Below are 27,906 nucleotides of genomic sequence, written 5' to 3' on the forward strand. Positions count from 1 at the left end.
CAAGGGAGTATGGGAGATGTAGTCCTCTAACATCTGGAGGGCCGCAGGTTGGACAAACCTGGTCTAAATAGAGGGTCAGGGGTTCTGCATCCCTATAGGATATTCAGGGGAGAATGAAAACTCATCCTACAAGCTTTAACCAAACACTGATAGAAATCACTAGACCGCTATATACTGCTGATGAGAAAAGGTATTTAGCAGTTTATATTTACTAAAATAATTGCATTTCCATGTACTGTAGGAGACCAGATATAGTGAATGCAGGCTCCTGGGTTTAGTAGCACTTTAAGCCATTTTAGCGAGCACTACAGCTGGTTTTAAAATTTCAGCTGGTGTGTAGAGGATGGGTATTTAACAAAAGGGAGAATTACAGGTAGGTTAAACAAAGCACAGTTTAAATGTGTGGAGAGTTTCAGTGAATGCCTCTCGTATATAAACATCTGATTTAAATAGTCTGGAATTTTTTTTCTATGACATTTTGTTTCCCATCTGTTGCGGCAGTGAAAGGTGCCTCCTGGAGCTTCCAACGTTCAGCCGTCTGGTAATGTCCTTGACCTGTGAGACACATTGTACGCCATCAGTGCTTTGTCTCCGTGTAGCTGTTCAAGTCTCCGTTCTCAGTCACAAAAGGCATTTCTTTGGGTTTCGGACAGAATGGGACATATTGGAGCCAGGAGGAGGTACAGAATTTTGTTCCAATGCCAAAGGGAAGGTCATATATATTGCTCACATCGCAGCAGTCCAAGTCTGTCTCACCGTTCACCTCTTTCCAAGCAATGATTCCTCGCTCTTCCTTTGTGCCTGCATAAGTAAGGAAAAAAGAAAACATCCTGTGAAAATGGCCAGATTTATGGCTATTCAAAGAAACTGCTAGTGTGAAAAAAAGTGGCAGTTTTATTCTGTGATTTGTCCTGTTTAACCACTTCCCGCTCGCCGTATAGCAGAATGACGCCTGGAAAGTGGTTAAGTTATCCTGACTGGGTGTCATATGACAGGATAAGCCGCCCGCGCGAGGGTGTGCAGAGGGGCGATCGGTGATGCGGTGTGTCACTCTGACACAACGCATCTCTGATCCCGATAAAGAGCCTATGACATAGGCCCTTTACCATGTCATAAGCTGTGACCAGTCACAGCAGGCCACATTGTAACCAAATTTGTAGAAAAAAAAAAAAAGGATAATAATTGTTTGGGTACAGCGTTGCATGACCGCGCAATTGTCATTCAAAGCGTGACAGCTCCAAAAGCTGAAAATTGGCCTGGGCAGGAAGGGGGTGAAAGTGCCTGGTATTGAAGTGGTTAATATGACCATAAAATAATGGCAAAGTTATTTGCAAATCAAATAAAGACTGTAAAAATAAAATGTAATTTTCAGTGTGAACATTTTTATTAAATTAACTGAATATAAAATAAAAACCAGCAAAAATAATAGTAATAGCCAGACATGGGAGTAAGTCACACATGTGCAAGTCACAAGCAAGTCTCAAGTCTTAACCTTCAAGTCACAAGCAAGTCCCAAGTTACTGTGGCGAAAAGCAAGCAAGTCAAGTCGAGTCACTGCTAGAAGTCAAACTGGGGGCTGGCTGACTTTCATGCACCTCTTACAATCCTTCAACCTCATTTTGTGTACTGCTAGAAGTCAAGCAAGTCAAGTCATTTGTTTTAGTCAAGTCACAAATCAAGTCAAAATACTGATCTACCCCAATTTTCACCTTTAAATCAGTTAAAAGTCAGTGGTCACAGGAAATGTTTTATTTTATTTCCAACATTAACAAAACTGCTTAGTGCTTTTTACTTGGCATATTAAAGAAACATTTTGAATGCCCAAACAGCAGACAAGGAGCAGAACACTCAGCAATTAAACGGCCAACAAGCCTGAAAAAATGTAATCCTTGCTGAGGGGGAAAATAACTAAGTTCAAACATTTTAACATTTAAATCAGTGAACACAATGCCAACATCTGGACACTTGAATGGTGATGAGAATAATAGCCACTTAAAATGCATTGCAAAAAATTTAATTGGATAGTACTTTCTCATGTACATGACCGGTATAGGATGGCACACAGAGGATGCACATGACAGGTATAGAGGATGTACATATTAGATATAGGATGGCACAGTGAGATGACTTACAGGACATGTACAGGAGGGCACATGGCACAGAATGTACATGGGAGGTATAGGATGGCAAACAAGAGAGGATGTTACATGGCAAGTATAGGATGGCACACAGAGGATGTACATGGCAAGTATAGGATGGCACACAGAGGATGTACATGGCAAGTATAGGATGGCACACAGAGGATGTACATGGCAAGTATAGGATGGCACACAGAGGATGTACATGGCTAATGCTGTATACACTGTGAGGTTTGGGGAGTATGCTGTTAACCCCCCCCCCCCCCCAATTCATTAACCAAGACTTTGGTATTTTAACCACTTTAGCTCTGCTCACATTGCTGCTACTGCAGCAATGTGGCTTGTTATCGTCCAGCGATGTAGACCTACGTCGCTGGACTCCGCCCCTTGTGGACCCCGCGTTTTCAGTCACAGCGGGAGTCGGGCCAGGGGAGGAGCGGCGGTGATCACCGCCGCTCTTCCCCGATCGTCGGGGAATCGAGTGTGGAGATCCGCCCGCTTGTGTAAACACAAGCGGGCGGATCTCCTAAGTGACAGGCAGGGACAGATTACAGGGTTCAGCATAGCTGAACCTGCGATCTGTCCCTGCGTCACTCAGTCACCTCCCCCCCACACATGTCAGTAAGCACCAGGCATAAATTAACCCCTTCCCTGCCAGTGTCATTTTTACAGTAACAATGCATATTTATAGCACTGATTACTGCAGTAATGTCACTGGTACCCCCAAAAGTGTCAAAAATGTCAGTCAAGGGTCCGATCTGTCCGCCGCAATGTCGAAGTCCTGCAAAAAAAAAAAAAAAAAAAAAAAAAAAAAAAAAAATCGCAGATCGCCGCCATTACTTGTTAAAAAAAAAAACACCAAAAATGACAGAAATCTTTCCCTTAGTTAGTAAACGCAATAACTTTTGCGCAAACCAATCAAAATACACTTATTGCGATTTTTTTTTTACCATAAATATGTAGCAGAAAACAAATTGGCCAAAAATGATAAAAAATTTAGATTTTTTACATTTTTTTGGGGGGAATTTTATATAAAAAAAAAGTGAAAAACATTGTTATTTTTTCAAAATTTTTGCAATTTTTTGTTTATAGCGCAAAAAGTAAAAAAATCGCACAGGTGATCAAATACCAGCAAAAAAGCTCTGTTTGTGGGGAAAAAAGGACATAAATTTCGTTTGGGTACGGCGTTGCATGACCGCGCAATTGTCAGTTAAAATCGCACAGTGCCGAATCGCAAAAAGTGGCCTGGACGTAAGACAGCAAAATCCTCCGGTGGTAAAGTGGTTAATGCAATGCAGTTGCACAAATTTCTATGTACATAGCTAGCACATAATAGCACAGGTAATGTTCATTTTCCAGGCTGAGGCTAAGCCTAAAGTAAACCTTTCTATTCCTCGAACATGTAAACGTAATGGTACCTTCATAATTTAATCCATAATCTGTTTCTTGTCCCAAAAATATGCTGATGATTACCGTAATCACATTTAGCAGCAGTGTTGCCAATATACAAAAATGGATTTTTGTAAGAACTTACCGTAAAATCCTTTTCTCTTAAGCTCATTGACAGACGTAGTCTTCTTGATTCTCAAGAACTGGGTTATGTTGTCTCCGCAGGAGTAGGACTAGGCAGAATGACAAAACGTTCTGGCTCCACCCTAGGGGCAGTCCCTGAGGGTATATCCTCCCTCTCTCTGCTACAGGGAATCAGTTCTGTTTAAAGCAGTACAGAGAATTTAACCCAACCCAACTCAATGATAGAGGGGCGGGTACTACGTCTGTCAATGAGCTTAAGAGAAAAGGATTTTACGGTAAGTTCTTACAAAAATCCATTTTTCTCTATCGCTCATTGACAGACGTAGTCTTCTTGATTCTCAAGAGCTGGGACATCCAGAAGCAGTGCCACAAATGAGGGGTGGGATTGACAAAATCAAATCCAATCTAGAAGGCCCAACCGGTGCCAAACTAGAAGTTTTAAAGGCTCATTATAAACAAAGAATGAGGCTAAAGAAAAATTTTTCCAACGGAAAAAAACCCACGAGGTAGACCACTGGTCTCCTCAAATTGCGGCCTGCAAAACCTTGCGGCCAAATGAGGCATCAGACGATGCCATTACATCAACTTTATAATGTTTAGAGAAGGTATGCACCGACGACCAGGTAGCCGCCTTGCACACCTGGACCACTGACGCCTGATGGCGAAAGGCCCATGACGCACTAAGTGCCCGAGTGGAGTGCGCCTTAACAGGGAACGGGGGCTCCCGACCCTTAATAGAATAAGCCTGCACTACCGTCTGTCTGATCCATCTGGAAATGGTCGCGGCAGATGCAGGCAACCCCTTTTTGGGTCCATCTGGGATCACAAAAAGTGAATCCGTCTTGCGAAACGAGTCTGTCGTTTTCAAGTATACCCTGATCGCCCGGACCACATCCAAGGAGTGCAAAGCAAATTCCCGAGGATGACTGGGCTTAGGACACAGGGAAGGTAATACAATTTCTTCATTCAGATGAAATTCTGAAACCACTTTTGGTAGGAAGGATGGATTCGGACGAAGAACCACCTTATCTCTATGAACCACCAGATATGGTGAACGACAAGATAATGCGGCCAGTTCTGACACCCTGCGTGCAGAAGTAATAGCCACCAAGAAGGCCACCTTCTGGGACAACGTGGGTAGAGGAATCTCCCTAATATCTTCAAAGGGAGGTTTCTGAAGAACCGACAACACTAGATTAAGATCCCAGGGGGGTAACGGCGCGTGCACTGGCGGAGCCAGATGTCGCACCCCCTGGATGAAATTCCGCACCAAGGAATGAGTAGCCAAAGGCTTCTGAAAGAAGATGGCTAATGCTGAGACCTGACCCTTGATAGTACTCAAGGCCAGTTTCTGCTCAACCCCTTGTTGCAGAAAAGCCAATATTCGACTAATCGAATAAGACCGAGGACGGAACCCCAAAGGTTCACACCATGCAATGTAGGACTTCCATGTGCGATGATAAATCTTTCTGGAAGTCGCTTTCCTTGCTTCAACTAGAGTAGGAATAACTGAAGCTGACAAACCTTTGTCCTTCAGCACCTGGGTCTCAATAGCCAGGCCGTTAAAGCCAGCGATCGTAAAGCAGGATGGAAGATCGGTCCCTGAGACAGTAGATCCTCCCTGAGAGGAAGTCTCCATGGGACGTCCGCCACCAGTCTGACCATGTCGGCGTACCAAGCTCGACGAGGCCAGTCCGGAGCTACCAGGATTACTGGGATTCCTTCCTCCTCTACCCTGCGAAGAAGTCTTGGCAGTAACGCGAGAGGAGGGAAGGCATATATTAGCTGGTATTGCCCCCACGGGGCGATCAGTGCGTCTGCGGTTTCTGCTAGAGGATCGCGGGAGCGAGCCACGAATCTCTGAACTTTCCTGTTGAATCGTGATGCCAACAGATCCACCTCCGGGGTGCCCCACCGTAGGCACAACTGGTGGAAAACGTCTGGATGGAGGGACCATTCCCCCTGATCCAGGGTCTGACGGCTGAGATAATCTGCCTGCCAATTCTCCACGCCCGGAATGAACACCGCAGAGATTGTTGGAACAAATCGTTCCGCCCAGCGAAGAATGCAAGCCACTTCTTTGGCTGCTCGGACACTCTTGGTGCCCCCCTGATGATTGACATAAGCCACGGCCGTGGCATTGTCCGACTGGATCCGAACCGGGCTGCCCTGGAGCTGCTCGGTCCAGTGAATCAGACAAAGTCTGATCGCTCTCAGTTCCAATACATTTATCGGTAACCTGGATTCTTCCGGGGACCAAAGTCCCTGGACAGATAACTGACCAAGAATTCCTCCCCATCCGGACAGACTGGCATCCGTGGTCACTATCGTCCAATATATTGGCAGAAATGACTTTCCCTGGCTGAGCATTGGAGACCGAAGCCACCAAACCAGAGACTCTCTGGTCTGTTTGCTCAATCGTATCTGATTGTCCAGGGATTCCGGATTCCGATTCCATCTGAGAAGAATCTCTTGCTGAAGAATTCGGGTATGGGACTGGGCAAATGGGACTGCTTCGAATGAAGCCACCATCAACCCCAGAACCCTCATGCACGTCCGAAGGGAAGACCAGCTGTTGGACAGTAACAACTGGACTGCTGATTGAATCTTTCGAAGTTTCCCTACCGGAAGGAAAACTCTCGTCCTGACTGTGTCTAGAATTAGACCCAGATATTCGAGCCTCTGGGTGGGAACCAGAAATGACTTTTGCTGGTTCACCAGCCACCCGAATTCCTGTAAAGAAATCATAGTAATTTCTATGTTTTGTAGCAAGGTCTGAGGAGACTCTGCATGAAGCAGAAGATCGTCTAGGTAACCTAGAATCAATATACCTCTTTGGCGCAGAAGTGCCAACATTGGGGCCAACACCTTTGTGAAGACCCGCGGAGCCGTGGCGAGACCGAAAGGTAACGCCACAAACTGATAGTGGTTCTCCTCTACGGAAAAGCGTAGAAAACGCTGATGTCCTGCGAAAATGGGAATGTGAAGATAGGCGTCCTTGATGTCTATGGACGCTAGGACATCCCCTGGATGCAGGAAGGCTGCTACCGTGCGAATGGACTCCATTCTGAATCTTCTTATGTTGACGAAAGAATTGAGTGCTCTTAAGTCCAGAATTGGACGCACTTTGCCCTCTTTCCTGGGTATTGTAAACAGGTTTGAATAAAACCCTTGAAACCGTTCTGTCCAAGGAACGTGGACTACCACTCCTTGTTGTAGTAAATCTGTGACTGCTCTCCTCAGATCTTCTAAACGATCTGCGGATAGACGGATATTGGAAGGGAAGAATCGCGCCGGTGGGAGAGATCGAAACTCGATCTTGTCCAATTGTCCGGGATTCTGGAAAGCCATGGATCCGGGAACCGGCGAAGACGTCCCCCCACCCCAGTTATGGGTGGGGGCGCACCTTCAGGCTTTGGATGGTTTATCTTCAGGTCTGGAGGGGGTGGGCTTTTGCTTGCCCGACCAACGACCCCTGACGCCTCCTGTAGGAGCTTTGGAGGACTTAGTTTTTTCACCCGCTGGACGAAAAAACCTCTTGTGAGCAGAAAAAGAAGGCCCTCGTCTTTGACGAGTTCCTCTACCTTTAAAATTTTGCGGTAAAAAGGTGCTTTTTCCACCGGTGAGATCCTTAACGATCTCATCTAAGTTGGCTCCAAATAGACGCTCTCCTGAAAAGGGGATATTAGCCAATGCTTTTTTGGAACCTTGGTCGGCTAACCAACCTTTTAGCCACAGTGTACGCCTGAGAACCACTGCTGAGACTGATGCTCGCGCCATTAATGGAGTGGCGTCTAACGCCGCATCACATACAAACTGTAACCCCTGTATCATTTGTTCCAACAAATCTGATACCGCCTGAGGGACTTCTTCTAAGTCCCGGCGTAACCACTTGGTCCATTCAGTTACAGCCTGTGAAACTAGACCAATAGCAATTATTGGTCTGAAAGCTGATCCAATCAAGGAAAACATGGTGCGAGACATAGCTTCTATCTTGCGATCCACTGGATCTTTAAAAGACGGAGCGTCTTCTAAAGGAATAACCGTGGCTTTATTCAATCTAGCAATAGGTGAATCCACCACAGGTGGTTCTGTCCATTTCTTAATAAGGGTTTCCTCAAACGGATAACGCCTGTCAATGCGTTTAGAAATATTAAAAGTGCGTTTTGGCAGACGCCATTCTTCTTCGATTGGATTGCCAAAACATTTGGGCAATGGAAAAACCTTCGCCACTTTGATGCGCTTTTTAGTCCCAAAAGGGATCTCGGTTTCAGCTATTTCCGATGGAGTACCCTGTAACCTTAAAGTCTCTTGAACAGATACAATGAGTGCGTTTACCAACGCTTCCTCTCGGGCTATGGCGGATGCCGAAACATCCTCCTCACTGTCTGAAGAGACAGGACCCGAGACACCAATACCAGATGAAGTACCTGCAACTGCAGAAATAGGCTCAGAGTCTGAATCCGAAGTTTCAGATAATAAGGGGTTAGGCGGGGGTCGCTTTCTTGCGCCCTATCCCTGACAAGCCACTTCCACCCGGGACACAAAAGTTTCCATAATAGCTGACAAAGATTCAATTGTCAATGGGGTGCTGGAGGATCCCGCAGACCCCTCGAGGGGATCCGGAGGAGATACATGAGTGGCAGGGTCCATGTTAATACAGGACACCTTTGCCAGCAAAAACAAAAAAACTTTTTCTTTTTTTTTTTTTTTGTGTGTCTCCCCCTAGCGCAATAGCGCCCCTCAGAGTACCTGCTTCTCGATCCCAGAGAGAGAGAGAGGGACCCCCAAGGCTCACCAACCGATGCAGTGCAGTTTCCAACAAACTGCAGTCAGCGTCTGTCTTACACAGACTGGAAGGAGCTGTTTGCTTTTTTCCCGGGCAGAAGGCGTGGCTCCGCCCCCTGTGTACGCCTTCCGGCGTTCCCAGCCCTCCACGAGGTAGCTGGGCTCACAAAACATGGCCGCCCCCATAGAAGAGACATAAGACTCCAAAAACATGGCGGCCGGCGTGACCTGAGGACATACATGCATTCGGTCTACGGCAAAATGGCGGCGGACCGCCGATATCGTCTTCCCAGCACATCCACCTGCACTCTGCTAAGAGGTGACATATGGATCTACAGAGATACACTGCACATAAGGTAGGATTATACCTCCTATGTCTGCTGTAATTTACAGTCTGCTGGGTAGAGTGTTAGCTCTTGAACCAAGTCCACTTCCCACAAACACATGCTGTATTACAAGGGGGACTTGTAAGTATCAGATATATACTGACCATATATGGAGGGGCCCATAATATATACTGCCTCATAATGAGGAAAAAAGGGAACGTTTACTCACCATACCGAACCGACAGGCACCCTCTCTTCACAATACCCTCTCCACCGGGGTGGGGGTTTGTGGACGCCTCGACTCTCTGGTACCTGGCGTCCAAGCGAGCTTTTAACTCGCAAAGTCAGTCCCTTTGCTGGGACTCCGTCGCGGCCGACTCAGCGCACTGGTCTGCACGCGCTCTTAGGCAGAAACCGGGGTGACCACTGGATCTCAACATCCAGCCCGTCGCCCGGCCCCGCATACTTACTTGAATATGTCGCGGCCGACCAAGCGCAATGCCATGGTCTGCGCGCGCTCGTAGGCCGGCTGGGGTGACCACAAGTGTCGCCCAGTCCGGCATTTTTGCTTGAAGATCTCACAGGAAAAAAACACTGGAGAAAACTACCTAAAAAATGTCTTTTCCTTAAAGAAAAAAAGTCTTGCCAGGACCAAAAGATCCCAGCAAGGAACTTAGGTCCTTACTCCTGACTAGACAGAAAAAAACTGATTCCCTGTAGCAGAGAGAGGGAGGATATACCCTCAGGGACTGCCCCTAGGGTGGAGCCAGAACGTTTTGTCATTCTGCCTAGTCCTACTCCTGCGGAGACAACATAACCCAGCTCTTGAGAATCAAGAAGACTACGTCTGTCAATGAGCGATAGAGAAATAATAATTAATTGTTAGCAAGCGTAAACATTTAATCCCTTATTTGCTTTCTAATATCACACCTTTGATACACCTCTGCATGCGATTTGGAAGGACGCCTCATCCTTCTGGCCCTAATGTCCTTGTACGCCAATTTACGATACAAAAGACCCTCACCCTGTTCAACCCTTATATATGTAGGCCATATAATGTAGGCCATGTCTGTTGCCCCACTCTTTCGTTAAATAGATTGAAGATGTTACCTTTCTTTTTTCCAGCTTAATGGTTTCCTTTCCTCTCCAATTAGATTTACTGTTGCGACATCAGTCATATCCATGCATATTTCTTTAAGAGATTACTTTTCTACCAGTTAACATCTCTTATATTCATATTTGGATCTATTATAAGAGCAGTTGTGGTTGCTCATTGGTTCTAATTTGAAAGGTGGTTCCTTTGCTAGCCTTAACTGCAATTTTTATTTATACTGTGAGTGTTCAGGGAGTGCACAGTTCTGATCAGAGTGTGCTGTTTTTATTGTTATTCGTCATTAGAGATTTTTTTGCATTGATTTTTACCTGGTGATCCTACCAATTGCAGCAATGTGGAAGGGGCTTCTTGTTGCAGAATGACAACATTGCCTTACAGTTAGCAGTGGCCTTGTCCGTCTGCCAGTCATGCTCAATAAAGTGTGTGTATTCTTTCTCAGGGATGAGCCATATGGGAGGGGTTCTTTTTAGGAGGCTCAGGCCGTTCAGCCAACCCAGCATTAGTCCCCAAACCCCAAAGTGAGTGACGCCTTAAAGCTGCACATCAGGTGAGGTTACAGAACAGAACACACAGTACGCTAGTAGTTAGTTACCTTCTTCCACGGCCGGAACATACAGTACACTAGTAGTTAGTTACCTTCTTCCACAGCCGGAACACACAGTACGCTAGTAGTTAGTTACCTTCTTCCACAGCCGGAACACACAGTACGCTAGTAGTTAGTTACCTTCTTCCACAGCCGGAACACACAGTACGCTAGTAGTTAGTTACCTTCTTCCACAGCCGGAACACACAGTACGCTAGTAGTTAGTTACCTTCTTCCACGGCCGGAACATACAGTACACTAGTAGTTAGTTACCTTCTTCCACAGCCGGAACACACAGTACGCTAGTAGTTAGTTACCTTCTTCCACAGCCGGAACACACAGTACGCTAGTAGTTAGTTACCTTCTTCCACGGCCAGCTGCACAGCACATGAGGGAGGAGGTGGGTGGAGCCAGTCTTCTTGGCGCGGAGGAGAGGAGGACGATCCGAAGAGGAGGATCCTCCTCCGCTGTGCATGATGGGTCCTGATCACACTCAGAACGTCACTAGATGCCAATCGGGCTGGCCTTCCCTAGCAACCAGTGCAGCCGAGAGCCGGAGACAGTCGAGGGCGGCACACCAAAGCAGCGGGGGGTCAAGTCAGTGCAAGTCATAGGTCGCAAGTCAAAGTCAAGTCGCAAGTCATAGGTCGCAAGTCAAAGTCAAGTCGAGTCATTTAATGAATTCTGTCAAGCAAGTTGCAAGTCTGCAAACAGGTGACTCGAGTCTGACTCGAGTCAAGTCATGTAACTCGAGTCCCCCACCTCTGGTAATAGCTAAATGGAGAAAATATGGGAGGAGTTGGGACTGATTGCAGTTTATGTGTTTACAAAAGGGAGAAACAAGACCAATTTGTATATAAAAAAAAAAAAAACTCGCCCCTCACATTTGTGAAGTTGCTTTAGGCCGGGTTCACACTGCAACGACTTGTCATATGACTTTGAACTCTCGAATAGCATGACAAGTCACGCCACATTAACGCCAATGGAACCGTTCTAATTGCTGCGCTCTGACTTTAAAAAAAAAAAAAAGGTTGCACTACTTTCAAGCAACTTCAACACGACTTGCATGGACTTCTGTTAACCACTTCAGCTCCTGAAGGTTTTACCCCCCTTAATGACCAGGCCATTTTTTGCAATACGGCACTGCGTTGCTTTAACTGACAATTGCGCGGTTGTGCGGCGCTGTACCCAAATTAAATTAATGTCTTTTTTTTCCCACAAAAAGTTTTCTTTTAGTGGTATTTGATCACCTCTGCTGTTTTTATTTTTTGCGCTATCAACAAAAAAATACCGACAATTTTGAGAAAAAAAAAAATATTTTTTACTGATTGCTATGAAACATTCTCAATAAAAAAAAAAATTTAAAAATCAAATTTTCTCATCAATTTAGGCCAGTTTGTATTCTGCTACATATTTTTGGTAAAAAAACATCCTAATAAGTGTATTTTGATTGGTTTGCGCAAAAGTTAGAGTGTCTGCAAACTATGAGATAGATTTATGGCATTTTTATTTTTTTAACTGATTTTACTAGTAATGGCAGCGATCAGCGATTTTTAGCGGGACTGCGACATTGCGGCAGACAAATCTGACACATTATGACACTTTTTGGAGACCAGTGACACCAATACAGTGATCAGCGCTAAAAGAAAATGCACTGTTACTGTATAAATGACACTGGCAGGGAAGGGGTTAACAAGGTGTGATCAAGGGGCTAAGTGTGCTCCTAAGGAATTCTTTCTAACTGTGTGAGGGATGGATGTGCTAGAGGAAAAGAGAGATCTGTGTTTCCGCTTAGCTCCTCTGCCTCTGTGATAGGCAGACGGCTGTTCTGTCATTTTCCTGCATGATCGCGGGAGGCCGGTGGCCATTGTGGACGCCGGACCCGCTGATTGGTTCCTACTGCGTCTAATCACAGGGGGGAGCGGCGCTCCAGTGGTGCACATGTGCCCCTGAGAACCCCTGCACAAAATCATGTACCTATACATGATTTTGCGCAGCCGGGCTGCGCTGCTGCAGTATATGCGGTGGGCAGTCCGGAAGTGGTTAAAGAAGTCATATGCAAGCCACGATGTAGCTGCGCAGGGAAGCCGTGGCAGTCTGAAGAAGGGCTTAAAGTGTATGCCTGGGCAAAAACAAACAAAACACACGGTACATATTTGCAATACATGCACATTTCAGCATGTTCCTTAAAAATACTGCAAGTACAGAAAAATACCAAATTATCCAACCACAACACCAGTGTACTCATAACTTCCTGTACATAGAGAGCGGACAACGCTGAATATGCTGCAGTGAAATCTCAAGCAGTGGTTTCAGCTCTGCCTGACTTCTCTGCTGGACTGCAAAATACCTCCCATTCTCATCTGTATAACAGGAAGGGGGGTCCAATGTATTCATAAATACTGTATTACCAAAAGCATTGGGACACCTACCTTTACATGACACCTGCCTTTACATCCATGCACATGAACTTTAACCATGCACATGAACTTTAATGGCATCCCAGTCTTAGTCCGTAGGATTAAATATTGAGTTAGTCCACCCTCTGCAGTTATAACAGCTTCAACTCTTCTGGGAAGGCTGTCCACAAGGTTTAGGAGTGTGTCTATACAGGGCCGGCCTTTGTGGTGTGCGAGATGTGCGGCCACACAGGGCGCCATGGGCAACAAGGGCGCCGTGCAGCCATCACAGCTCACAGAAGATCAGGCGATTCAGGCCGCACAGCGGGAGGTAAGCGGAGACCGCGGCCTGGACAGGGTTAACACAGGCCGCGGCCGCCGCTTACCTCCCGCTGTGCGGCTGTGCCTCGGTCACCTCACCTACTGCTGCAGCCTGCAGACAGTCTGAGGCAAGCCGTGTATTACACACAGCTCAGCCTCCGATCCACGCACGGTGACAGATCCCTCCTCCCTGCAGGGATCGTCAGCTCCTCCTCGCCCCGCCCTTCTCCTCCTCCTCCCGCCCCGCACACACTCCCCAGGGATGTGTAGGCGGGAAGTTTAAAGAAAAGTGCAGACAGCGTGAGGTAAGGTAAGTGAGGTCTCCTTCAAAAAAATGTTAGGGGGGGCTCTGTGTGAGGGGGGGGGCTCTCTGATGTGGGGGGCTGTCTCTGATGTGGGGGGCTGTCTCTGATGTGGGGGGCTCTGTGTGGGGGGGGCTCTGATGTGGGGGGTCTCTGATGTAAGGGGGGCTAGGTGTGTGTGTAGGGGGTCTCTGATGTTAGGGGGGCTTTGTGTGGGGGGGTCTCTGATGTAAGGGGGCTCTTTTGTGTGGGGTCTCTGATGTGAGGGGGACTCTGTGTGGGGGGTCTCTGATGTAAGGCGGCTCTGTGTGTGGGGTCTCTGATGTGAGGGGGGCTTTGTGTGGGGGTTCTCTGATGTGGGGGTCTCTGATGTGTGGGGGGATTTGTGTGTGGGGGGGTCTCTGATGTGAGGGGGGCTTTGTGGGGGGGGTCTCTGATGTGAGGGGGGCTCTCTGATGTAGGGGGGCTCTAAATTAAGGTGGACTTTGTGTGGGGGGTCTCTGATGTAAAGGGGGCTCTGTGTGGGGGGGTCTCTGATGTAAGGGGGGCTAAGTTATTAATGATCATAAAAAAGAAAAAAGTCAAATAAAGTGCAAAAAAGGTGCAAGAAAATGCGCGGGGGGGGGGCGCGCCACAGGATTAGCTCGCACAGGGCGCCTGAACACCTAAGGCCGGCCCTGAGAATGTTGGACCATTCTTCCAGAAGCACATTTGTGAGGTCAGGCACTGATGTTGAACGAGAATTCCTGGCTCGTAGTCTCCTCTCTAATTCATCCCAAAAGTGTTCTATCAGTTTGAGGTCATGACTGCCGGCCAGTCAAGTTCCTCCACCCCAAACTCGCTCATCCATGTCTTTATGGACCTTGCTTTGTGCACTGGTACGCAGTCATGTTGGAACAGGAAGGGGCTAACCCCAAATTGTTCCCACGAAGTTGGAAGCATAAAATTGTCCAAAATGCCTTGGTATGCTGATGCCTTAAGAGTTCCCTTCACTAAAACTAAGGGGCCAAGCCCAACCCCTGAAAATCAACCCCACACCATAATCCCCCCTCCACCAAATGATTTGGACTAGTGTACAAAGCAAGGTCAATAAAGAAATGGATGAGCAAGTTTGGGGTAGAGGAACTTGATTGGCATAGCCTCAACCCGATTAAACACCTTTGGGGTGAATTAGAGCGGAGACTGAGTCAGGCCTTCTCGTCCAACATCAGTGCCTGACCTCACAAATGTGCTTCTGGAAGAATGGTCAAACATACCCATAGACACACTCCTAAACCTTCTAGACTAAGCCTTCCAAGAAGAGTTGAAGCTGTTACAGCTGCAAAGGGTGGACCAACTCAATATCGAACCCTACGGACTAAGACTGGGATGCCATTTAGGTTTATCTGCATGTGTCCCAATACTTTTAGTAATATAGTATATTTACATATGCTGTATATATTTACTTATTTTTAATGCGCTTAAAAAGGGTCAGTCTAACTAAAACAGGTATTTACAATGGATCCTGACTGACCTCTTAAAACAAAGACAGGTCTTGTTAGGTGCTAAACCTTGGTTACCTGGTATTGTGTTGTCTAAAAAGAAGCCTAGGGAACCTCCGACAAACATTCCAGTAGTTAGAAGCACCAGGATCACTTGGTCTAGCCCACTGATTCCTGGGAAGAAAAGAAATGCATATTCTTAGTTATATCCCTATGTGAAAGCCTCCAGTGGAAGGAGCCATTCCCCGACTTGTGCTGTTACGTTAAAGCGGAGTTCCATGGAGTTCTGCCCCCCCCCCCCCAAAAAAAAAAAAAATTTAAAAGTCAGCAGCTACATATACTGTAGCTGCTGACTTTTAATATTAGGCCACTTACCTGTCCTGGAGTCCAGCGATGTCGGCACCGCAGCCGATGTTTCCATCGGCTGTCGAGTACTGCCGCCGCCATTGCGGGTCCCTACTGCACATGCGCGAAGTGTGCTGCGCATTTGGATTGGCTCGGCGGCGGGGGAAGGGGGAGGGGGCCAAACTTCCGGGATAATGGGATTTGTGCCTCCCAAGAGATCCCCCTGGTGCCCGGTCAGCGTGTCCTTCCCTCTCCCTGTTCCTGCGGGGGCTGTGTGTCTGGAGTGCTCTGGCGCTCGGGCGGGGGGGGGGGGGACATGGTACCTTGGGCTTGCTGGTCCCTGTTGTGGTCCCTGGGGCCTTCATGTGTTGGTCCCTAGCCACATGGTGCGCCGTGGGCGCCACCATCTTAGGTTTGGGCAATGGAATTTTTTCCCCATAGACTTGTAAGGGGCAGCCATTTTCCCTGCAGCTTCCTATTGTTTTGTATGGGCATCCATCTTTGTGTAGCCCTGGTACTTTATTTGGCAGTGTATCCCTATCAGGCGACACACTTCCTGTGTGGTAATTTCCTGCTGCTGAGCCAAGGTCACTTCCTGCTTCTCTCTCCATGCGGTGGAAGATTCAGGAGGCTGTGTGTTTGAGGTGGTAAAGTATTGAGGGTCCATGTGGGCATATCCTTGCACTTTCTGCTATCAGTTTGGTTTAAAGGGGCTCCCTGCGATCAGTGGTGGATACAGTGATCGTCGTTCTTAAAGCTACAGTACTCCATTTTTTTGCAATTTGCTCTATGGAGTCCCAAACTGGAATTTCACCCTCAGACCCATTCTGTGCGACTCCCGGACAGTCCGGATTGCAGTCACTGGCCGCGATTTCAGCTGCCCTGGAAAGCCTGGCAACTAAAGTGGATTTAGTCATAAAAAAAGGTTGATAGCTGTAAACGGCCACTGCCTTCTCCATCTGTGGAGGTGTCCTCTGATTCAGAGGCTAATGTGGTTGCCCTGGAGGCTCCCCTTCCTGAGTGGGGGGTCGCTGTCCTTGCAGTCAGATGGTGAGGAGGACCTGTCTTCTTAAGACGTGCTTAGGTGAAAGCCCTGATTATTTCAGTGCGGGATACTTTAAAATTGACTAATGAGCCCACGCCGGCAGGGTCATGGGTGGCTTTAGGCTCTCAAAAGTCTCAAAGCTGACAGGGTTTTCCCTTGTCCCGACACTTTTCACAATATTGTGAATGACCAATGGTGGCGCGTTAAAGCGGAGTTCCAACCCAAAAATGAACTTTGCACTGTTCGTTAGCTTTAAAAAACCTGAAAAAGAATTGGATAATTCAATTTTTTTTTTGTTTCACTTACCTTGCTTTTAATGAAAATAAACGTACCTTCCTTCCTCTTCCTCCCTCTGCGGCCCCCGACGTCACTTCCTCCATTGCATTGACTCCTGGGAGATGAGCGTCATCAATCCCAGGAGTCAATGCGCCTGCACTGGTGTCACTCGTCTTTCTTTGCTTAACAGCTTCTAGGCATGCGCAAAACCAGCTGCGGGATGACACGCCTGCCCCAGAAGTGACGAGCAGGGCATTCTGGGACTTCAACATCACCGAAGAGAACACGAAGAGGGACGCTCTGGCTTCAGTTGCCCACACCTGAGATAGCAGCGCTGGACAAGACATTTTCAAGGTAAGTATTTCTTCTTACAGGGAAGTTAAACCGGGGACAGTTCAGAGGCGATCTTTGCTCAAATGCACTAGCCCTGACTGTCCTAGGAGTATTTTTAGTTTAAAAATGTATTTTAGGCTGGAACTCCCACTTTAAGCACGTGTTAGTGGTGCCAAAACGCTTTAAACACCGGTATCCTTTCCAAAGGTTTCCAACCGTTGGACGGTGCCACCTAAAGTGGACCATCCTGTTTCCACATTAAATAAATCTACTCTTGTGCCTGTGGAGGATTGCCCCGTTTTTACGGATCCAGTGGATAGGTGGGTGGAATCCCTTTACCGCCATCATCACGTGCTGGCGGGTTCCATTTTGAAACCTGTGTTTGTGTTAGTCTCACAGACGGTGAAGGAATGGATTAGGGGTTAGCGGGAGTCCATGGACTCCGAGACTGTTCCTCCGGAACAGCTGGAACTGTTGGACCAGCTGGATCCAGGCTCTGGTGTTCCTGTGTGAGGAGTCTATAGATGCGGCTCCCCTGGTGGCCAGGGTCTCAGCCGTGGGCATTGTTCTAAGACGTATGGTCTGGTTGAAAAGCTGGTCGGCTGACCAAGCTTCTAAAAAAGCCTTAGCTGATCTTCCCTTTCTGGGAGACAGGTTGTTTGGCGACTCATTGGATGAGTTGATCAAGGGCCTGACTGGCGGGAAGAGTACTCTACTTCCTCAATCCTCCAAGCGGGGTCCCTCCTTTTCTGCTCATAAATGTTTTTTTCGTGCCTCCGGGGTGCAAGAATAAGGTAAGCCGTTCAGAACTTCTGGAGGTGCTAAGAAACCCTAGGCCAAGTCCAAGGCTGCAGACAAGTCCTCTTCAACATTAAGGGGGGCCCTTACCCATTTTAGGGGTGGGGGGGGGTGGCTGCACTTCTTTCAATCCTGGAGTTCCTTCATTCAGGATGAATGGGTTTGCAAACTGGTTTGTTCCAGGTACAAGATCAAATTCTGGTCCCGGCCAGGGGACAGGTTTTTCTTTCAGTCAAATCTTCACCTGTCTCCGGAGTGTTTGAAGGATTTGCGGGAGGCTGTGTGAGATCTCCTGGCTCAAGGGGTGATTGTGCCAGTTTCCCAACAGGAACGCTCTCAAGGCTTCTATTCAAACCTGTTCACCGTGCCCAGAAAGGAGGGCAAGGTGCGTCAAATCCTGGACCTCAAGGCTCTCAACCGCTTTGTGCGGGTGCAGAAATTTCAAATGGAGTCCATTCGGTCGGAGGTGGCATCTGTGAATCAGGGGGATTTTTTGGCTTCCATCGATCTCAAAGATGCGTATCTCCACGTCCCCATATTCGAGGGACACCAGAGATTCCTCCGCTTCGCGGTGGCAGAGGAGCGCTTTCAAGTCGTGGCATTACCCTTTGGTCTCGTGGATCCAGTCACCTGTCCTGCGCCATGGCAAGTCCTTCCTGCCGGTGTTTTGTACGGTGGTCACCACGGACACCAGCCTATCAGGCTGGGGTGGAGTGCTGGGAAAGCTCTGTGTTCAGGGGACTTGGGCGTCGAAAGAGTCTTCCCTGCCGATCAATATTCTGGAACTGAGAGCGATCAAGCTCTGCCTGCTTCACTGGATGAGTTGGCTACACGGCTCTCTGGTTCAGTCGGACAATGCCACGGCCGTGGCTTACATCAATCATCAAGGGGTCACCAGGAGTGCCCTGGTGGCCAAAGAGGTGGCCAAGATTCTGGTATGGGAGGAACACAATGTTCCAGCTCTTTCTGCAGTCCACATCCTGGGCAGGGCAGCCATCAGGGGGGGACAGCCCATACACATGTAGGGGGCCCAGGCGTTCCGAGGGGCCCGGCCACCCAGGCCCCAACCAACGAGACCGAGATGTTGCTGCTGTAGTAACTAGCAAATGCTAAAGCAAGGCGGCTGCAGAGTAAGCTGATGCAGCTGAAGGGATGTCTCTTTGCTGGATTACGCTGTCTCTTTGCTGAAAATATGAAGCTGCCTCTTTGCTATATTGGGATGTTTCTTTGCTGAATATATGAGGCCATCTCTTTACTGGATTAGGATATGTCTTTGCTGAATCTATGAGGCCATCTCTTTACTGGATTGAGATGTCTCTTTGCTGGATTGGATTCATTTTCATGTATTAAGTTGTAAAAGTGTTAAAATAGAAGTGGGTGCACTGAAGGACTTGTGGGATGGCCATTGGGCAGATCTGTTGGGGCGGCCAGAGGGCTGGCCCTGCGGAATGTTGGTGGTCAGGCCCGGAGGTGCCCAGGCCTAAAGTTGTGTATGGGGCCCCAAAATTTCTGATGGCTGCCCTGATCCTGGGTATGGAGAATTGGCAAGCGGATAACCTGAGTTGTCAGGTGTTGGATCAGGGGGGAGTGGTCCCTGCATCTGGAGGTGTTTCATCGCCTGTGTGTCCAGTGGGGGTCCCCGGACATGGATCGGTTTGCTTCTCGCCTCAACAGGAAAGTTCAGAGGTTTGTGGCCAGGTCTTGGGATCCCCTGGCCACCGCCACAGACGCTCTGGTGGCTCCAGTGGCGCCTGATCTATGCCTTCCCTCCGCTCATTCTCCTGCCAAGGTTTTTTCACAGGGTGGTGATGGAAGGCATTCCGGTGGCACCAGACTGGCCTCGGCGATCTTGGTACGCAGAGCTGGTAAAAATGGTCATGGATCCTCCATGGCGTCTTCCTTTGCGGGAAGATCTACTATCTCAAGGACCGATATTCCATCCTGCTTTACGGTCGCTGGCTTTAACGGCTTGGCTGTTAAAAACAAGGTGTTGAGGAATAGAGGTCTATTGAAGGCCAGGAAGTCGACATCTAGAAAGATCCATCATCGTACATGGAAAGTGTGTGAAATCGCTGCAGCTGCATCCTCATTTGATCTCTACAGCTAAGGTTTTGGCCTTTTTACAAAAAGGGGTTGAGCAGCGCTTGGTGTTTGGCACTATCAAGGGCCAGATGTCAGCCTTGGCTATTTACTTTCAATGTCCGTTAGCTACTAATAGTTTGTTTCGCACTTTCATTCAGGGGGTGTGTCACCTGGCTCCTCCGCGGAGATCCCCATTACCGCTGTGGGATCTTAATCTGGTTTTGTCTGTTCTTCAAAAGCCTCCTTTTTAGAATATTAGGGAGATTTCTCTGCTTTCTTTGTCACAGAAGGTTGCCTTCCTAATGGCTATCACTGCTGCTCGCAGAGTCTCTGAGTTGGCGGCACTGTCCTGTCGTTCACCTTATTTGGTGGTCCATAGGGATAAATTGGTTTCACCCCCTTCCTACTTAGTCCGCCTTTCCTGCTCTCCTTTATCCCTTTTTCTACCGCTCTTCTAACCCACGGCCTCGTGGCGCTCCCAGCGTCCACCCCCCTCCTTTTGGTTTTCCACTAACCCCTCCCCACCCCCTTTACCTCCCCCCGTACCCTTGCTCAGTGAGGAGCGGTCCTTTCACATTTGCGGATGGTGGTCCCCCGGTTTTGGATGCAGCGTGTTCCCCTTGGGGGTGTCCATTCCGGGGGTGTACCTTCCGAAACCGTCATTTTGCTGCCCCCTGACCGCCCCCTTCCATATCTTTTCAAGCTGCTGGGTCGGAGTTCCTACCTCTCCCCCTAGCTGTTCTATCCATTACTCTCCAACTACCTCTTCTGAGAGCATTTAGCCCTGTTGCACACTTGTTTGGGCCCATGTGGGTGGGGCTCGAGCCCGAGCCACATCGGCCCCTTCTAATGCGAGTCGTACCTAAGTGTTAAATGTGTATTTTGTTCTGCCAGGTTACACGTGACTTATCTTTGTTTTTGTATATACTGCATATTTCAGATTCCTGCACCTGGGTGCGGTCTACGTTGCTCTCGGATGTGTAATACTATTTGTCTTTATATTTGCTGATTGTGCCACATTGTTATCACTTGTCACTGTGCCTTATTGTTTTTCCCAATAAAACGTTTATTCAAAAAAAAAAAAAAAAATTGGTCCTCCGCCCTAATCCGTCTTTTCTTCCCAAGGTGGTGTCTGATTTTCACTTGAATGAGGACATAGTGTTGCTTTCCTTATGTCCCAAGCTTAAACATCCCAAAGAAGCTGCCTTGCACTCTCTGGATGTGGTTTGGGTGATGAGGGTTTATCTGATGGTTACTGAGTCCTTCAGGTAGTCGGACTCTCTCTTTGTTCTTCCGGACGGTCCTCGCAAAGGTTTGGCTGCGTCCGCTATTACCATTTCGAGATGGATCAGGCAGATGGTTGTTCAGGCTTATTCACTCAAGGGTCAGGTTTCTCCTTTCCCTGTGAAGGCGCATTCTACTAGAGTGCCGAGTGCCTCTTTGGCTTTTCGCCATCAAGCCTCTGTTGTACAAGTTTGTAAGGCAGCGACTTGGTCGTCTATGCACACCTTTACCAAACTTTACAAGGTGGATTTGTTGGCATCTTTGGATGCCTCTTTTGGCCACTGGGTTTTGCAGGCTGCTGTTTCATAAGAGAATGTTTTTTTGTTATTCTCTTAGGGGTCTTTTTACCTGGGTGAGCTCCTGTTTGGTTGAGCTCCATGTTGCCCAGTTGGCTAGGTTTAGCCTCTTGAAGTTGACGTTACTGTCTGGTTGCATTTTCCCACCCCTCATGCCTATACTGCTTTGGGACGTCCCACTCAGTTCATGGAGATGAGGCTGCGTCTGTCGATGGACGATAGAGAAAATAAGATTTTTGTAAGATCTTACCGTAAAATCTTTTTCTCTGATGTCCATCGACAGACGCAGCACCCGCCCCTCTGTTTGGGGTTTGAATATGTTGTCTTCACTGCTTTTAAACTAAACTGATGTGCTGGGTTGTGCAGTGGGGGTTTATGCCCCTGGGCGTGTGTATTCAAATTTTCCTGCCTAGACTACTCCTGATGGGAGGAACATAAACCACTCAGTGCATGGAGATGAGGCTGCGTCTGTCGTTGAACATCAGAGAAAAATATTTTACGGTAAGATCTTAAAAAAAATCGTATTTTTGGGTTGTCCCCAGAAAAGTAATAGAGGGGAAATCTTCCAATGGGGACACTAGTTCTGGTGACCTGGGGGTCCCCAAGGAATTCCCTTTAATTTGCAGGGATTTCCTCTCTCTTCCTGTTTGGCTATGGGACAGGAAGTGAAGGAAAATCTCCACAATGGGACACCAATGGCGAAAATAAAATTGACAGGGTTTATAACCCTCCCTTGCTATATCCAAATTGAAAAAGAAATTCTGCCTACAGTTCTACTTTAAGGACTGTTCACACCAGGAATTGCTTAGGAATGCGCTTGCATTCCTGTGCGATTTGAGTGCAGTGCGTTTTCAGCTAATTACCTGGTCGCTTGGTCTTTCCGTACAATGTGAGGCAGGGTAGGCAAACCCTGTATTTGCATCCTGCGTTTGGGGTGTCCTTAGCATTGCAATGACACCTGCTACAGATTACAAGGGCAGTGCGTTTGATGTCATCAGTCTGCTGCAGGCAGGATAAAGCATTTTCCCAATCTTCTTTCCACCTGTGATCAGACTACAACAGCCAAAGACTGCACAGGCACCAATATTTACATAATTGTGTCATCTCTGAGCTGGCATCCCAGTCCCGGATCTATATGACCATGGGTGATGCCTGAACAGATGGGCACTGTCATTCTGGAGAGAAAAAGCAGATAAAGGCATTGTCAGGGGGAGTACTGTGATCTCTGTGAGAGGTAATAAATACCTGGAAGTGTTACATTGACATACTACACCCATGGATTTAACATGAAAAAAGGATTGAGGACAGGTCCACTTTAATTGGATGTAAAATGATTGCTTATAATGAATACATGGAATATGGCAAAACAACAAGCCTAATGACTATAAAAAAATAAAAAATAAAAATTGAGAATCTCTGTTCCTTACCGGTTTCTAAAAGTGCTGCATTTTTGTTCACCCAGTTTGGAATGGTCAGGCCACAAAATATGGAAAATCCAGCTATAAATATATTTCTCGAGGAATTCATGTCGGCAAACTGTAAAACAAAACCAGAACAGATCTTCATGTGTACCAAAAGTATTGTATCCAAGGTCCAGAGAGTGTTTATATTTCTAAGCTTTCCTTAAAGCGGAGTTCCGGCCTCAAATACCTTTTTTAACTAAAAATACCCCTATAATACTAATCCATCCCCCCTTACAGAACCCCTATTCTCATACTTACAAGGTGTATAGTATTGGATTTTAGTCAAAATCTTACTTTAAAAAACACTGTCTGAGCATGGCCATCTTGGATGTGGGCATCTGAAGCCGCAGTGTAATCTGTGTCCTTCTTCCTGATTCCAGGGAGTGTTCTGGGAGTTCTTCCTGATTCCAGCCTCCTGGGAGTGATGACAAACTGCTCCCAGGATGCAATGCAAAGGCGGAAGTGATGTCGGTGGCCGTGGCCACAGAGGGGTGAGAAGGAGGAAGTACAATCAAAAATGCCCTGAAAATAAGGTAAAGGACCCATGAAAAAAATTGAAAATGCCCAATTGTTGATCAGCATAGCGAGCACTCCAGGAATCACTAAAGTTGAAAAATAGGCCGGAACTCCACTTTAACCTCCCTGGTGGTCTGATTATGTCAGAATTGTTGTGCTAAAAGCAGTACATTGTTTTGCATAGAAATATGTTGTTTGATATTATAGGCCTGTAATTCTTAGGAATAACTCACTTAAATCTGTCCAAACAAGAGTCTAGTAGACATCCCAGGTATGATTAAAAGTTTGAAACACATACAGTTTATTCAATAATAGAATCAAACCAAAAACACTGAAATGTGTACAAACAAGGGATGCAATATTACTGCACATCGCTGAGCTCAGTCACAGAATCGTTGTCGTCACTTTCCGTACCGGACGACGAATTTTCCTACGAATCGCTATCGCTCAGTTCTTCAAGTAACTCTGTTTCGCTGTTTTCCAGTTCATCTAAAAGCGCTTTTGCGCAAAAGGAACGCTTTTTGGACGCCATGGTCGTTCTAAATTTTCCAGGCACAAAGAACTGGAAAAGCACAGGCAGGGCACTGGAAAAGTCACCAGGTGAAATCCTGTGGCGAAATGGCGTGATACAGTGTAATCCGTTAGGATCACAAATATGTATCATGTCATTTGTATTATTTACATTTTTGAAATTGCCGCCAGTTCCACCCCTCTGCGTCACTTGCAGGGAAGGGAATTGGAAGACAGGTGGCGGCATCGGCCGAGCACACAGCGGGAGGACAGCGTGAGAATGCCTGGGGGACAGGGCGAGGACGGCGGGGGATCGCAGGGGAAGGTGAGTTTTATTGCAGGGTAATCCCGAGTGTGGCTCGGGGTTACCGCTTTTGGTACTCTATATTAACCCCGAGTCACACACGGGAATACCGCTAGGGAGGTTAAAATTACCTCCAAGTCACAAACAAATGTGAGTAAATATCGCATTTGCATAAGTGGGACAGCCCGGCAAAGGTGCAGGTGGTACTCCACATCACAGGGGTAATCACTCCACGCCTTGCTGTTCCTAAAGACTGGGGATGTCTTTAGGCCTCTATAAAAAAAATAGCAAATAAGGGTGCATTATCCCACAACATTTATCAAAAGATAATTATTATAAGTACTACTCACAAGCATATGAATAAAAAGATCACCTAACAAGCCACTCGTCCATAGATCAAGAGTTCTGGACTCCACAGTCTCCAGACTGTGGGGGGACCTGACCAGGATCCCTGCTAGCTGATACAGTTCGAAGGATTCTCCTTCTTCATCAAAGCCCAACCATCGTCTGGAGACTGGAGTCTAGAACTCTGACGAGCAATCTTTTATTTATGTTTGTGAGTAGTATTTATGACAATTATCTTTTAATAAATATTGTGGGATAATACATTACGCTGGTGTGCCCCCTTTTGTTCATTTTTAAAGTGACCTCCAGTCAGACAAAAAACAAAACAAAAATGGCAGCTCTGTACCCATTAATGTACTTTTTAAACGCAAGCGGTGCAAGTACCTGACCTTGACCAGGTATGAGCCCTATTGCAGTTCCTGTACAGCAGAGCACAGGCTAGGAGAGGGAGAAGCTGTACAAGAAGCCAACTTAGTTGTGCTACAGTGTAAAAGAACATACTGAAAAGGAAGATAAAGTAGAGTGACAGAGAGATGAACTCATCAGTCTATTGCTCCTCCTAATACGGTCTAGTCACAGGCTAGGGAGGGGAGAGGGAACAGGACCATTAAGTGTTACTGAAAGAGAAACTTCAGTCCTCTGTCTATTTGCTATGCCCACCCCCCCCTCCGAGCACCAGTGTTATGGCACCTGCCCAGATGTGCCTGAAGAGTCACTCCACCGACAAACATAAATCAATACAGAGGCATACCTAGAACCTTCAGAGACCTGGTGCAAGAAACCATGAACCACAGCTGGGGCCCTTCCCACTGATCCTGGGGACCTTTACTCCAATTATGGGACCCTTTATAACAGTCCCGCAGCGGGCCCCCTTCCTGCCGTTTTGGGGTTCCCCCACAGTGGCTGAATGGCAGGGCCCGGTTACATGTGAGATCCATGCAACCCTGGTAATTCCGCCACTAGTGTCAGTAGTATTTTAATTTACTTTTTTACACATGTATTTTTTATTATATATTACATTTTTTTAGGACCACGGTTAGGAGGCTTTTGTTAAATAACAGGGGTCTAAAAAGACCTTGGATGTTTCTCCTTCTAGACAAAGAAAATTGATTGAGGATACATCCCTCCATCTCCATCTCTGCAGCACAAGAATAGCTCTGTACAGAGCTTATCATTTATTCATAAACGAAAGCATAGTAAACAACATTTAATATGCCTCCGCTGTGAATAAAAAAAAAAAAAAAAATCCCGTAACGATCACAGACTTTATTAGGACAAGGAAGGGGCTGGTAAATGACATTTACCGGCTCCTTCCCCACTCTCCATCCTGACAGTATCCCCTGCGGCAGCCGGCGGGAGGTGGGAAGGGGAAACCTGGAAGCTCTGCAGAAGGCCAGGGAAGCACACAGGGCCCTGGGGCAGCAGGACAGGGAGGCGCTGGGGTGGCATGTAGTGCAAGCAATGCCCTCCATTTCCTTCCTGCGGCCACTGAATGTCTGTAGAATGGAGAAGAGGGGAAGCGGGGATTCAGTGGCTTCATGGAGGGATCGGGTCCTCTACATGCCATTACCCCTCCTATCCAGGTGTACAGGATGACCGCATGGGGCCGGGTCGCAATCGCGACTCCTGTATGTACGTACGCCCCTGAATTAATATGTAAACATTTCCTAGGTACCGCATCTCACAGTAATTAAATCCTGAATAAGTAAACCAGGGAGTTTTCTGGTTCCAAAGCAAAATTTGACCCCCTATGTACATCCGTTCCATTTACCTGCAAATTGGACATCCCAACTGCCGCAATTACCCCAAACATCACCAGGAACATTCCACCGATTACTGGAGCCGGTATAGTGGCAAATATAGCACCAATTTTACCAAACATGCCCAAAAGAAGCATCACTATTCCTCCAACAACAATGACCATCCGACTTCCAACCTGAAAGGCAAAGATAAACGTTTGTGTCCCATAGAAATAGTACTTCAAAGGACTCCTACAGGTGAGCCTGGCCTTGTGATTAGTGCTCTTTAGTCACCTAACATTTGGAAATTGATAGCAATTACTTCATCTCTCCTACCTGTATACCCTCTTATGGCTTAAAACTGTTAATATTATTAGAATTTTATTATTATGATTTTATTTTTTTTTCTTCAATTGTTTTTATCTGCAGGTCAACAGTTCACAGTCACACCTTTGATCTAAGCCTGAACGAAATAATAACTTCAATGTAATGATACATTTTTACACTATATTACACAGTGGCACTTCTAGAATATCTTAAAATGTAATTTTAGACATTTTATTTGACAACTGCTCCTCCTGTGTAATACAAAGCAATTACAAGTGGTTGCTTTGACATATTGCCAGTAATAGCAGTGGCAGGCAGGACAGTAGGGGGAAGAGGATCAGAAGGTAAAGGATGCAATCTAGAAACTATGTTGAAGTTTTAAAAGATGTCTCTCGCTCTCTTGTTCAAAATCATATCCTCAAGTGGGTACTTACTGATACATAGGTGCAGGTGCAAATCAGAGCTTTGCAAATTGGATTCAGATCAAGCCAACCCAAAATGGTATATCTCCGTTTGCCAACTCATTAAAGTGTAAGTCAAGCCAAAAGCTTTTTTGGACAGAATAGGGAAGCAATAAAAACCCTGTCAGGCTTCATTAGAAAACTTTACCCTTGATCCTTGTCTGCTTTCACCAGACAGAAAGTAAAGGAAAATCTGCAGCAGAAACACAAAGAAATAAAAATCTAAAGGAGCTCCAGTCTTTCCCTCTTCTACCAAGTAAAAGCCAATATATTTCTGGCTATGCTGCTGTTGGAGAATTCTCCTTACTTCCTGTCTAGTAAAACGACAGCAGGACCAGGGGCTGACTGGCAACTTTCAGCCCCGGGGGGCAAGTACAATGCATAGGCCCGTGGTGCAGCGACTCGGCCCCCCTCCCACTCTCTCTCTTTTCGGCCTCCTCCTGACCCCCATTCCAGGCTGAAGCTCCACTCCAGGTACTCTCTACTCACCGGCTGAATCTGGTTTCCTAAACCTGGCCAGCAGGGGCAGTTGGGGGGAGCAGGGACAGCTCGGTCGGGGCTGGTCAGAGGAGGAGAGTCTCCAGTGGGGCATGACAAGATCCTCTCCTCAGACACAGCTTACACCATCCATGCTGGGGGGAGGGCTGCACTCTGTCCTTGACTTTATGCCGCACTCAGTAGGTCAGCGGTGGGGGCTTTTTACTTCTCTTCACCAGGAATCCTTTATGCATGTCTGTGGCAGAAGCAGTGCAGCCTTTTTATGGGGCAGCAGAGTGGGGGGGGGGGCAATTTCCCCC

At 47.1% G+C, this 27,906-nt stretch overlaps 1 protein-coding gene across 1 annotated transcript in view; it reads right to left on the reverse strand.

The window, feature by feature from the left end:
* Positions 1–378: 378 nt before the first annotated feature.
* LOC309553952 (solute carrier family 23 member 1-like) overlaps positions 379–27,906 on the reverse strand; it is a 77,320-nt gene continuing 49,792 nt past the window's right edge. Inside the window, exons 9-12 of the mRNA XM_082255460.1 lie at positions 26,354–26,518; positions 22,872–22,980; positions 15,064–15,159; positions 379–801 (exon numbers count right to left, since the gene is read on the reverse strand). Of these exons, the coding sequence (XP_082111586.1) occupies positions 578–801; positions 15,064–15,159; positions 22,872–22,980; positions 26,354–26,518 (594 nt within the window). The 3' untranslated portion in view covers positions 379–577. The remainder of the gene's footprint in view (positions 802–15,063; positions 15,160–22,871; positions 22,981–26,353; positions 26,519–27,906) is intronic.

The sequence above is a fragment of the Pelophylax lessonae genome (genome assembly GCF_965119305.1).
Source record: "Pelophylax lessonae genome assembly, chromosome: 4".
In the NCBI taxonomy this organism is placed as follows: domain Eukaryota; kingdom Metazoa; phylum Chordata; class Amphibia; order Anura; family Ranidae; genus Pelophylax; species Pelophylax lessonae.